This window comes from Netta rufina (genome assembly GCF_964035555.1).
Source record: "Netta rufina genome assembly, chromosome: 4".
In the NCBI taxonomy this organism is placed as follows: Eukaryota; Metazoa; Chordata; class Aves; order Anseriformes; family Anatidae; genus Netta; species Netta rufina.
In genome coordinates, this window is record NC_140127.1 from 31,723,399 (window position 1) to 31,736,831 (window position 13,433).

The window sequence follows — 13,433 nt, forward strand, 5'->3', positions numbered from 1 at the left end:
ATTTTGTTTTCTGATGAAATTGTTGATTTGTGACACAGATCAAAGTACAAAGCAAATTGAAAGAGACCTAGTTTACTGCTAAAGGCCATATAACTGAGCTTACCACAAAGTAATGAATACATTTTCAACCAGGATATGTTAGGAAATATACTAGCATAACAAAGATATTTTATTTCAGAACATATACATTAACAAGTTTCCCAAATATTATTCAGAATAGAAGTTTGGTTTTCTATATAGCACACACTACCACACTGTACAATGATTATTCCTGAATGCTATTGTAAAACTATTATTCCTGAATACCATATTCATAAGCATTTTAAATGATTCTAATGTATATAGCATGATTTTCAGAGCAAAGATGTTAAAATTTGCAGTAGAAAATAATTACATTTTTGTTGCATTTGCTTTTCCTAGATACAGTAAGAATTTTCCAGCAATCCACATGAGCAATCCAACAGCACAGTTCAAGAACAGCAAAAAGTTTGAGATGCTGCCTGAATGTACTCATTCAGAATATTTGATGAGTATTTCTGGGTTCATTAGCAAATCAGATTAAGTTTGTGAATCAATTGTTCAATGAAAGATATGTTCAGGCTAGAACAGAAATATAGATGCATGTCAAGTTGATATATGAAGAAGTGCTTCCTGGTCTTTCCTTTTAGCTACCATCAAGCAGCCAGAAGTTCACTGGATATTTCTGAATAGCGCATCCAAATAGTTTATTTTAAAGACAGAGAAGTGTAAGAGGAAGGCAGGTTTTTCAGGAGTAGGTCAGAAGAAGCCATTGCTAACATGGTGCCAACACAGGGTTAACCGCTGTTTGGGATGAGGGACAACCCCTCCTCACCACTGAACCAGTACATTTGCATGGCTCTGTTGCATCCATGCAATCAGCTGTGCTTTGCAGTCCAGCTCCAGTCTTGACACACAATTCTTCACCAAGCAAAGCAGTTATCCTGAATGTTTTGTGCAGTGAGGCCTCTCCTAGGGTTCCTTATGTGGTACATGTAGAGAGGCCTGTGGGAAGGATGCAAGCTGGAAGCTGGCCAGCCCAGCCTGATCTTGGTTCAGCAAACAGTCTCTTGAGTGGCGTTGGCCAAGTCACTTTCACTTTCTGTTTTCAGTTTATCCCACCTATAGGATAAAGGTGGTTAAATAATCTTAAAGTCCCACCTATGAAATCTGTAGCAACATTACTCTAGGTCTGAACTGTGGTTTCTCCCCCCCTCCCTCCCTCCAGTCTATCTTTTAGATTGCAGTCACTTATTTGATGAGAATCTGCTGTAATTGCACACATTTAGTTGGTGTAAGCTGTCATTTTATGGGTTGCTTACAGGAGCTAAGGTTGGCTCATTCTACCAGTTGTTTTGTTGACTGGTGTCCTAAAGTCTCAAAAATAATTTCTGCTCCAGAAGTCTGTCAGGTCAGGGCTGTTGAATCCAAGTAGCCTAAGGATTCGCATAAGTCCTCTGCCAGTGCTCAAAAGGGAGTCTGACAGATCCCAATCTGCAGCTATACCCCATGGGCTCTGAAAGAAGTCTGGCAAGATTCATGCCTTTTGGAGATCCTTCCTATTGTTTCCAACTATCTAGCTATCAGAAAGGAACCAGAACAGATCTATTTCGTCTAACTCTTAGAGAGAGAATAATATTCTCAACTTCTGTTTTGGTGTTTGTTGCTGTTTGTTTTTTGCTTTTGTTTTAAATTTGTTTTTGTTGTTGTTTTGTTTGTTTGTTTGTTTTCAAGTAAATACATTGCATTTTGATTTAATGCCTCCATTTTATATTCTAAAAGATCTTATTTCTCCTTTCTAAATCAGTCTATCACAGAATCACACAGAATCACAGAATTTTCTAGGTTGGAAGAGACCTCAAGATCATCGAGTCCAACCTCTGACCTAACGCTAACAGTCCCCACTAAACCATTTCCCTAAGCTCTACATCTAAACGTCTTTTGAAGACTTCCAGGGATGGTGACTCCACCACTTCCCTGGGCAGCCTGTTCCAGTGCCTCACAACCCTTTCAGTGAAGAGGTTCTTCCTAACATCTAACCTAAAACTCCCCTGGCTCAACTTAAGCCCATTCCCCCTCGTCCTGTCACCAGGCACGTGGGAGAACAGACCAACCCCCACCTCGCTACAGCCTCCCTTGAGGTACCCATAGAGAGCGAATTGCACACGACCTTCAGAGCATAGACAGTATAATATAGTGTAATCCTTTATATGTAGGCTAACCTATCCTCCTCTGAGTTTATAAGAGTTCGTAACAGGGTTTGGGTGCTACACTGTTTGCCTTCCTTTTATACGCTATGATCACTCCAAAGTAAAAAAATAAAATAGGAAGAGATAGAGGGGTAGTGAGGAAAATCAGGTAGACAGACTGAAGGACTTGGGTAAAGAAACTAGGACTGAGAGGGCAAGAGAGAAGGTACTTACTAGCATTGGCTGTCCGGCCAGTAGAAGCAGGGAAGAAAACAGCCTGGAGGAAGAGGGTGGTGCAAATTCAGAAACACAAGCACTGACTTGGGAGCTCAAGTGAAGCTGAGGCCCCAGCAATGTTGACTGGGGGAAACATGGGACCAGATGCAGGGACTGGCTAGTAACAAAACCAAGAGAGGCTGAGGAACATGTTAAGAACAAGTGGAGCTTGGAGCTGGAGCTGGAGGGAAACTGTATCTAAGACAAAATTTCCAGAGGAGGGACAGGAACAAGCAGATAAGAGGACGATAAGGCACCTTCTGGCAACTTGTGGTGGGGTTTGGTGGTAAAACAGGAGACAGAGGCAATGATGGGCAAACAAGAGCTGGTAGACACTAAGTTGAACATGAGTCAGTGATGTGTCCTGGCCACTAAGAAGGCTAACAATATTCTTGGCTGCATTTTGCAAAGTATTGCCAGCAGGTCAAGGGAGGTGATCTTTTCCCTCTACTCAGCATTGGCGAGGCTGCACCTGGAGTGCTGTGTCCAGTTCTGGGCCCCCAGTACAAGAGAGACTGGGACATACTGGAAAGAGTCCAACAGAGGACTACTGAGATAATCAAGAGACTGGAGCACCTCTCCTGTGAGGAGAGGCTGAAAGAATTAGGACTGTTCAACCTGGAGAAAAGGAGGCTCAGGGGAAATCTCATCAATGTCTATAAATGCCTGAAGGGAGGGTGCAAAAAAGACAGAGAAAGGCTCTTTCCAGTGGCACCAGTGCCAGGACAAGAGGCAGCGGGCACAAAATTCTTTCCTGTACAGGTGATGGAGCACTGGCACAGGCTGCCCAGAGAGATGGTGGAGTCTCCTCATTGGAGATCTCCAAAAGCCATCTGGACGTGGTCCTGGGCACCCTGCTCTGGGTGGCCCTGCTGGAACAGGGGTTGGACCAAGTGGACCCAGAGGTCCCTGCCAACCCCAGCCATGCTGTGATTCTCTGATTCGGAGCTGGCTCTCAGCCAGGGCACACAAACCAGAACTGAATCCCGGACTCCCCAACTATTGTTGTGGCAGCCTGCCAAGAGCAGGGCAGCCGAAGCACTAAACTGCACTTCTGTCCTTTGATCATGAATTAAAGTTAAATCCAAAGTTTATTTAGCTCTTAGTCTTTAGCCTTCTCAAACAAACAGACAGAGAAGTGACTGGATGATTGCAACAGGAAAGCAAAGGTACAGGCTGAAGGTCAGGCCCAGATTCAGCCCTCAACTGGAAAGCCTGAGGAACTCCTCCTTTTCCCCAGCTTCACATATGAAGCAGGAAAACCCTCTTAGCTTACCTAATGTTTATGATCAGTTATCAGCTTTTTTTTTTTCTTTTTTTTTTTTTCTTTTTTTCTTTTCCAGCCCCTCTAGCCTTGTTGGCTGGGTTTTACTTGAACCAGAGCTTAAGTTTTTTTTGTGTGTGTTTGAAGGTCACCAGAGCACCCTCCATCAGGGTCAGAGGAAAGCTGTCTCATACTACTGCAACGTCCAGTCTTACACTAGTAGTGTATGTGTATCACACCATCTAGCAAATTGTCTAACCCTCTTTTACCGTGGTTGAAAAGGCAGAAATCCTTCTACTTGATGTGCTCACATTGCAAGAACGTGGACATGAAGAGAATGGTACAAATTTCCTGTTTCTTCAACACATTTTGTTTTTAAAGCCTAAAAAATTACAAAAATAATGTTCAGAGAGTATTGAAGATCACAAAATCAAGCTCTGTCAAGTTAGGAAAATCCAGAACTAATGTGACACATCACATCTGAATTATGCTTACATATTCATTATGATATTGTCCTAAAGATATTTATCACCTAATTCTTTTTTTGTTGTTTTTGTTTTGTTTTGTTTTGTTTTGTTTTCCCAATACATTATTTGCCTAATCAGTGCTGAGCATGGGAACTGGTTGCAAGAAGAATGAAGGACAATTTGTTTGTTGTTGAGGTTGTAACAAATGTAGTGAGCAAGACCAGAGTGGGTACAGTCATCTCTTACAGCCAATACTCTGCAAAATTAGGTACTGTTCCTGACCTCTTCATCTCATTCCCATGGGACCACAGGCAAGTCACTTGGTGATCTTAGACCTGGCTGCTGGATGTTCCTCCAGACCTCAGTGCTGAGTGGAGAGCTACAGCTGAGGTTGGAGGGGTCTGCACATGCAGTGTATTCTGAAAACTCAATGTATCAAAAAAGATCCCCAAACCTAAAAGCTACTTTTGGACTTAACCTTCTCACCTGGCTTCTGCAGCCGTGAAATGGAGAAAGTGGTGCCCCATGAATGAGTGGTGGTAAGGCACTGGGATAGTTGAGTGATGAGCACCACAGAAAAATCCCTGAGGTTTAAGTCTTCAGAAAAGAACATACAGCTTCAGGCAGCAATGTACACACTAAACATGATCAGGAGAAGGGAGAATCACAAGTGATCCAGCAGTACAGCCAAGTACACGTTTGTACGCACAAGGAGGGCATGTGGAGGTGTATGTGCAATTCTTGTGTTCCTGAGCATGGAGGGCGTAAAGCCATGGTCTTTGAGCAGAGTTTGGTGTCTATCAACTATGCTAAATTGGAGCTTATTAGCTTGAGTTGGGACTGTCTGTGGACCCAAGTATATTTTGCATGTTGCTCATTTTATTCTGTTCTTTGAAAAAAATTATTGCTACAAGTCTTTTTGTTATCATGATCTTTCCCTCCCTCAAGCATGTTACTCTTTTCTGAGCTTTTCGTAATTCCTTAAGATTCTTATATTTCTTTCACAGTACTGTTACACCAGAATCAACACAACTGTGTAGGACTTGGAGTGGGGAAGAGTCATCAGTCTTGCCACTGCTGAATTTAGCAGCAGAGAATTTATGAAAGTATATTATGTGCTTTGAGTTCAGGAGCTGCCTTATGGATGTTTATCAACCAAACAACACAGCCGTGGCTGGCTGATCTTCAATCTGAGCAAAGGTAACATGGGGTCTGTCTGGACTTCTGTGGCTGAAGTTAGTTGGATTGTTCTGTTTCTGAAATTAGAAGGTGTTTCTTGCATCATAGCATTACTGGCACTGCATGGGATTCAACAGAAGTCTTTACAAAACAGCCTGCAGGAAATTAAAATAAACAAACAGTCTTGTTTCAGCTTATGCATGCACAGGTAAGATTAAGTCTTAAATGTAATAGAACCCCTTTATATCTCATTTGCAAAGCCAGATTCTGGTGATATAGGTGTAAATCAGTGGCATAAATCAATGTAGCATCATCTTATTGAACTGTTCTGTTTCCTGCTACCTGAGAATATGACTCAGTAATATTGGTATATGATCTGTTTAAGCTTAAGAGGGTTTTCCTGGGTAAGGGAAATGCGCAATGCAAAGCCAGAAATAGGAGAAAACAAAGGGTCCAATTCAACTTCAATGAACTTTACATGGAGAGCGACAAAGACTTCTGAAGATGGAAGAAGAGGAAAAACAGAGGAAAGGAGGATAGGAGAAAACTCAAGAGGCTGTTTCAATGGATCCAAAGCTACAATCAGCTATTTGTAGTTAAAAATGTACAGTGCCAGAATCAGGCTTAAACATGCCTCTGTGATGCAGAGTATGATGAGCAACCTGTAGTTGACAGAAAGTTTTGTGAATGTCATATTATTTAAAAAAAAAATAAAATAGAGTGTTTTATTCTTTCAACTGATTAAGCTGACATTTGCCCAAGCAAAGATTTTCTTGCTCATTTCTGCTCACTGTGGTGGCAACTGTGGTGGAGACAGGCAGCATCTTCAGGTGTTTGACAGCCATGTATAATATTCCCCAGTAATAGTAAGGCTCGTTATAGATCTCACAGCAGCAGCACATTATCATCAATTGCCACACATAAACTATATCCTTTGTTCAAAAATAAATTTTATATATATCTATATATCTATATATACAGATATCCCCTTAATTGTTCTCAACATTTTTCTGGGGCATTTTCAAATACTACTATTTTGTGCTCTTCATAAGTATGTGTTCAATTCACACAGTCCATTTGGTCATCAATAGCCTATATCAACCTTTCTAAGACAAGTACTTGCTTTAGGAGGCCCACGGGAACATAGTCACAGAGAAAGGGCAAACCAATGACTTCCTTTTTCAAATATCAACTGTTTGATTACACTAGCTAAATTCCTGTCACACAGAGTGTGTCTTCCAGTGGTTGAGTATTCCTGGATGCTACTAGATCCTGCACACATCTTAGCTGAACATCTGTTTACAAAAAACTAAGCTTTAAACAGATTTTTTTTTTTTCCTGGAATTCATGGTGTTGCCCTCATGCTGGTGCTCTACAATCTTATCTGGAGCAAACAGCACCAGAAACTTGTGCAAGAGGCCTTAGGTAATCACCTGGGGACATCTGGCATGTTTTGTCTCCAAACAGAGGGAAAATAATGATTAATCTCAGATTTTCATTAAGGTTTAAATTGCATCAAAAGACAAGAGAAGAACATCCTCTCAGTCAGAGTTCTGCTCGCTCTTCTCTGAAGATGATATCCATGAGGATCCTCTGTGTGTTGCTCTGCCTCAACTTAGCCTGGGTATGAGTTTGCTTACTTCATTCTTTTCATATCATGATGATTTGAAGAATGAAGGTTTATTTAATCTTCATTCATTAGATATGTTTTGGCTGTCACCTAGCTTGTGAAATTCAATGTGCACACATATGCAAAAGCTTACTGTAAGCAATTCAGTGCTGGACTTTCACATCAGCAGTTCTTGAATATCCATTTCTGTAGTTTTTCTTAATCTGTTTTTGTGGAATCTGCCTTGCTTTAGGAGCAGCAAAGCAGATACATTAACATGAATTCCTAGATTCATAGATGATTCTGTGAATCTTAAAACTGACTGACTTGGATGCTAGTGGCTCCAGCAAGTCAGGAAATTTAAAGTTTATTTTAGGGTAAATTCTACTCTCCTTTGGGTAGAACATCTCAGTTTACCTCTACAATATTTTCCAGCTACAAATAACACATAATGCCTTTATCATAAAATACCAATTATACAACAGTGATTCCTGTGACAGCAGCATTAGGTTAAAGCAGATTTAAGCAAGAATCATTTTTTAGATAAGGAAAGTGATAGTCTTGATTTTCAACTATGCTAATATAACTTTGCCCTTTTTTTTCATTTAGGTCTCAGCCCATAATCTTGTTGTAGTCTTTATGTTTCTCTTTGTGACTGTGTTTTTAAGAAAGTGGATATTTTAACAAATTACAGGAGTTATACAAAGCAGATCTGACAAAACAGAAGCAGTCATGTTGGAGCTGTCAGTGCTGAAAGGGCACAGACCATCTAAAATTAAACTTTTTATTTGTTATTTTGTTAACAGCCAGTTGGGCCAGATCCTCAGGATGAATTAAGCAAAAATGAATAAACACCCAGTTCCATAGGGATAAGGTTCTGGCCCTGAAGGCTGAAATTAGGGAAACTTTCTCTGCCTCAGAATAAATCATTAATATTTTTAAGCATTAATTATACTGCTTGAAAAGAAAGTAGGATGTGTGCAGAGGAGTCTAGTCAGACTTAATTACATATCAAGTCTTAAAACAGTCTACTTCATCTTTTATGAAAAAATAATTATTTTCCAGTCCTTTACTGAGCAATAACGCAATAGAAATCTTTATAATATTTTGATTTAGAATTAGCTAGTGTAAATGTATTCTTGCTTCTCAGATTTCAAGAAAATCTCAATACTTATCTTTCTTCTCTTTCCATTAGCGGAGTAGAATCCATTCATCACTGACATTAGTAATTTTATTACAGCGTTATTAGCTTTCTTGTTCTTTATGTTGGGCAAAACACAGCTACAAAGTTATAGTTAGCAACTCTGATTAAAATCAGAAACACTAATGGGAAAACAAAATTCATATATATATTTAAGACAGTTTTGTGTAGACTGGAGGGGGTAGATTGAAAACAGAAACTTAGAAATATGACAACAAACATAGTGTTTCTGTGTACAAACAGAAATTTCTGTGTAGAACACAGAAATTTCAAAGCATATGCTTTACCTTAAGCAGTTTGAATCTAATTTCAAGTTGTTTTTTAACATTTTTTAAGCTTACACAGAGCACAAGATCACCTTTTAATGATATTATCATATATTCTGAGCACCTTTCATTAATTTTAAGGTGTGTTAATTTTAAGAACTGAAAAGCTTTATTGTAAGAAAATCATATCTTACAAGAAATGCCAGGAATAAAACCCTTGCATTGCTGGGTGATTCTTTCCACATGTCTGCATTTTCTGCAGCCGTGATGCCACTGAGTGCTTAAGTGCTTAAATTTCTATTCTCTTGACAACTGTTTAGACAATCTCATGTTTGCACTTCCCCTTTTTTTACCTGGCAGGCGCAGGATGGAAAGAGCAGCTTTGAAAAGGAGGGCGGAGGTGTGCGTGGTCCCAGGATCGTGGAGCACATGCAGCAGTCCACCTGCAAGTATGAGAAGAACTGGCCCATCTGTGCGGATGATGACTGGGTGAGCAATGAGCTTTGGGGATGAAAACTGGGTACTCACAGCCTTCAGCCAGCCTGCTCTGATGGGTGTCATGCAGGCTGTACACATTTGAGCCTTAGATCTGAGAGAGGGCAGCTAAACCTTCATATCAGGACATCGTGGTGTCCTGGGGAAAAGAAAGAAAGAAAGAAAGCAATGCAGCTGTTACTGAAGAAGAAAGAAAGGGAAGGAAGAACAGTTTTCAGAAGTACAGAATCAGTCTGGAATAGAAAGATGAAATAAAAGAAGATTATTCTGTAAAAAATGATTATTATTTTCAGAATTTTGATATTGCTGCTTTTGGAGTTGGTAAGAGAAAGACAATTGAAAGGAAGATGTGTGACAAAGAAAAATAAGTAAAAACAACTCATATTTCAGGAGCTACTTTTTAGAAAAACTGATGACAAAACATTCAGTAAAAGATTCGTAATGACTGACTGAATGTCTCTGTGTATAAACTGTCAATTTGTCTTCTTCTTGCCTCTTACATCTCAACTCACCTTTATGCTATATTTGTAAGATGTAATTTTGCCAAAGAGCTTTAGTTTATAAGAACATTAGGCTTTTCTGAGGAAAATTTTGCTTTAATAACTTGACCTAAGACACCCTTTCTCAAACTGGACAACAAAGCTCTCCTTACAGCAGTCTTTTGGGAAACAAATAAGGTTTTTTGTTTGTTTTATTTTATTTTACTCTTGAGGAAAAGAGTAAAAGGAAAATTAAGGGTTCCTAATCCCTGTTTACAGCAGGTTTCATGGGATGCACTACAGTGATTCCATCACACCGGTCTCAGAGGTGCAGGACATGAAGGATGAGGTGGTATGCTCTAAGTCACACAAGTCCTTGGCAAAGTCATTGGATGAATAGGGCAGAACAGCTGAAAAGAAGTTGCAGAATCTTTTTTTTTTTTTTTTTTTTTTTTTAAGTATGTTTTAAGTGCTGGCAAAAATCAGTAAACATTGATAAAAATAAGGCATGCTCATGAAGACTTTAACACAATTATTTCTTTCTTCCAATCTTAGGGTACAAAATGTCCATCAGGTTGCAGAATACAAGGACTGATTGATGACATGGACCAGGATAATAGTCACAGAATAGACAAAATTAGGCAGCTGCTCGCAGACAATCAGAACAACTATAAAACGTCCAATCGGATAATTGTGGAAACCATAAATGTAATAAAACCAGGCCTGGAGGGTGCCCAGCGTAAGTATCTCCCTCAGTTTTATATTTCATGGCTGATTTTTTTGTGTGTGCATAAACAGCATTTAGTGAAAATATATGCTGTACTGGCCCTCATTTTCAAAAGACAGAATAAACATAGTAATACATGACTCTTAACTAGTAACTGGTAAAAACTAATGTAGGTTTTTTAAGTTTACTCTTATGAGAAATATGTTAAGTACATATTTTAATTGTGTGTTTTAACACATGACACTCTTTTAGGAAAGAAAATCACACAAGCATAGCTGACCCTGATGCATTTGTGTTCCAGAGCTTGATGAGAATTATGGGCAGGTGTCAGCAGAACTGAGGCGGAGAATTGTGACATTGAAGCAGAGAGTTGTCACTCAAGTGAACAGAATTAAAGCTCTGCAAAACAGCATCCAGGATCAGGTGCTGGAGATGAAGCGCTTGGAGGTAAGCAGCTGCTACACCATGCATATTGTTTCCAGAGCTTAGCTACAGAGCGAAGAGGGTCTGTTATACCAAGCACAGCAACTGGTGCTCCATCCAGAAGGAAAATACTATCTGACCTGCTGAGGCAAATCCCCAAATGAGTTGCTTTCTGGGGGGCTTGCTTTTCTCTTCCTGCTGCATGAGAACCAGCATTAACTAAGGAGGGCTCCTTCTCTCATCTGCTCTCAGTCAGGCAGCCAGGATTACTGATGCTGTATCTGCTGATAAGTGGCTCCGTGTGGGGCAAGTCTCCTCCTGTAAGGAGCTGCAAGTCGCTGGGGACAAGGGGGGAGATGTCCTGTCCTTCATAAGGACACCCTTATGCCCCAAGAGCAAAAGGAGCAGTAACTGGGAACGTGCCACAATGTACTTCTCCATGGCACTTATGTGCATCGTGCCATTGTGTGTGTTGTATTTGCAGTGGAAATGAAGCCAGAGTAGGTTTCAAAATGGAGCTTTGGAAAAGCTTGGCTGTAGATGGGAGGTACCAATGCAGCTCCCAGTTTTGCCCAGTCCAGTTAAATAATATACTCGCTTGTGAAAGTCAGGCAAGTTCCCTAACCAAGTTATTTCTCTCTGTTCATGCAGGTGGACATTGATATTAAGATACGAGCTTGCAAAGGAAGCTGTGCTAGAAGTTTTGATTACCAGGTGGACAAAGAAAGCTATGATAACATCCAGAAGCAGCTTACCCAGGCCAGCTCCATCAACATGAACCCAGACCTTCAAACAACCACCTTGAGCACACTGAAAATGAGGCCACTTAAGGACTCGACTGTGCCTGAGCATTTTAAGCTTAAGCCTCTGCCAGAAATGCAAGCTCTGAATGCATTTAATAATATCAGGCAGATGCAAGTGGTGTTAGAAAGACCAGAAACAGGCTCGAGCTCCTCCCGAGGCGAGACCCTGTATCACGTGGCAGAATCAAGGGGGGATGGACATTCCCACACCAGCAAATTAATTACTTCTCCCCATGGGAGAGACACCCCTAGCCTGGGAGACAAAACCACCACTGTTCATAGATGCACCAAAACTGTCACCAAGAAAGTTGTTAATGGCCCTGATGGCCCCAGGGAAGAAATAGTTGAGAAAATGATTTCCTCTGATGGCTCAGACTGCTCCCACTTGCAAGGACTAGGAAATATTGGAGGTGAAGGAAGCACGTACCATATCAGTGGGCCAGGTAGCTTCCACGACCTAGACAGGTTTTTCCCTGAGTTAGAGCCCTTTCTTACCCATGAATCTGGATCCAGTAGCAGTAGGTACTCTAGTGGATCTGGCACCATTTCAACTGGCAGCCGTGTCACGGGGACAGGCAGCAGCCACCTGAGTACTGGAACATCCAGCCACACAGTGTCTTATGGAGGGAAAGACAAATTCACTGACTTAGGAGAGGGGGAAGAAGATGACTTTGGAGGACTCCAGTTTCAGCCTGGATTCTCGTCTAGCAGTGCAAGTCACTCCAAGACTGTAGTTACCAGCTCCTCTTCTAGTTTCAACAAGGGAGGCTCCACTTTTGAAACCAAATCACTAAAGACCCGTGAAATATCTGAGCAGCTAGGTGGGGTGCAACATGATCAGAGTGCAGAGGACACCCCAGACATTCAGGCACGCAGCTTCAGAGCGGGAGCAGTGAAGCAAAGGACAGCCAGCACTGGGAAAGGTACACAGGCTCACAGACATAGCTAATGAGGTAGTGGAGCCAAACTCCATCCATAACCAAACTGACAGAGCGGTTTTAGGTACTGCAGTATAATGATGTGATGATAAAATGCCAGAACTGTGTCTGTTTGTTGCCACCTTGGAAAAAAAGAAAAGAAAAAAAAAAAAAAAAAGGGGGAAATTATATCATTAATATTCGGGTATTACATAGACAATTCACAGTTTAAGAAATACGTAACGTTTTCTTCTCTCAATTCTTTTTAACATTGCCTGTCATTATACCTAGCGTAGTCCAAGACATGTTTAACAAATTTTCCTCAGAGCTATTGCTACTTGGATTCCTCTGAAGTTTTAATTAAATTTTACCGATAACTCCTGTCAAACCAGATCAACTTTTTTTTTTAGACTGCGATGATATCCGCCAGAAACACACTTCTGGTGCCAAAAGTGGCATTTTCAAAATCAAGCCAGCGGGATCCAATAAGGTTTTGTCAGTTTATTGCGACCAAGACACCACTTTGGGAGGATGGCTATTGATCCAACAGAGAATGGATGGATCAGTGAATTTTAACCGGACCTGGCAAGACTACAAGAGAGGTTTCGGCAGCGTGGATGCCAAAGGGCGAGGAGAGTTGTGGCTGGGCAATGAAAACATTCACTTGCTGACTCAGAATGACACTCTGCTTCGCATAGAGCTAGAGGACTGGGATGGAAATGCTGTGTACGCAGAGTACATCATGCAGGTAGGGTCTGAAGCAGAAGGGTACACCCTCACTGTGTCCTCCTACGAGGGCACGGCTGGGGACGCGCTGGTTGCCGGCTGGCTGGAGGAGGGCACTGAGTACACGTCCCATGCCCAGATGCGGTTCAGCACCTTTGACCAGGACCACGACCGCTGGGAGGAGAGCTGTGCGGAGATGTACGGGGGCGGCTGGTGGTACAACAGCTGCCAGGCAGCCAACCTCAATGGTATTTACTACATGGGGGGCCACTACGACCCGCGGTACAATGTTCCCTATGAGATCGAAAATGGTGTTGTCTGGATGCCTTTTAAAGCCTCTGATTACTCCCTGAAAATCACTAGAATGAAAATCAGACCCATGGACACCTTGTAG

At 41.3% G+C, this 13,433-nt stretch overlaps 1 protein-coding gene across 1 annotated transcript; it reads left to right on the forward strand.

The window, feature by feature from the left end:
• Positions 1-6,966: 6,966 nt before the first annotated feature.
• FGA (fibrinogen alpha chain) lies at positions 6,967-13,433 on the forward strand (the record flags this gene model as incomplete). The annotated part of the gene is made up of 6 exons (XM_084285659.1): positions 6,967-7,017; positions 8,830-8,958; positions 9,999-10,182; positions 10,472-10,617; positions 11,245-12,319; positions 12,724-13,433. 6 exons carry the CDS (start codon positions 6,967-6,969, stop codon positions 13,431-13,433), a joined length of 2,295 nt encoding a protein of 764 aa, XP_084141785.1.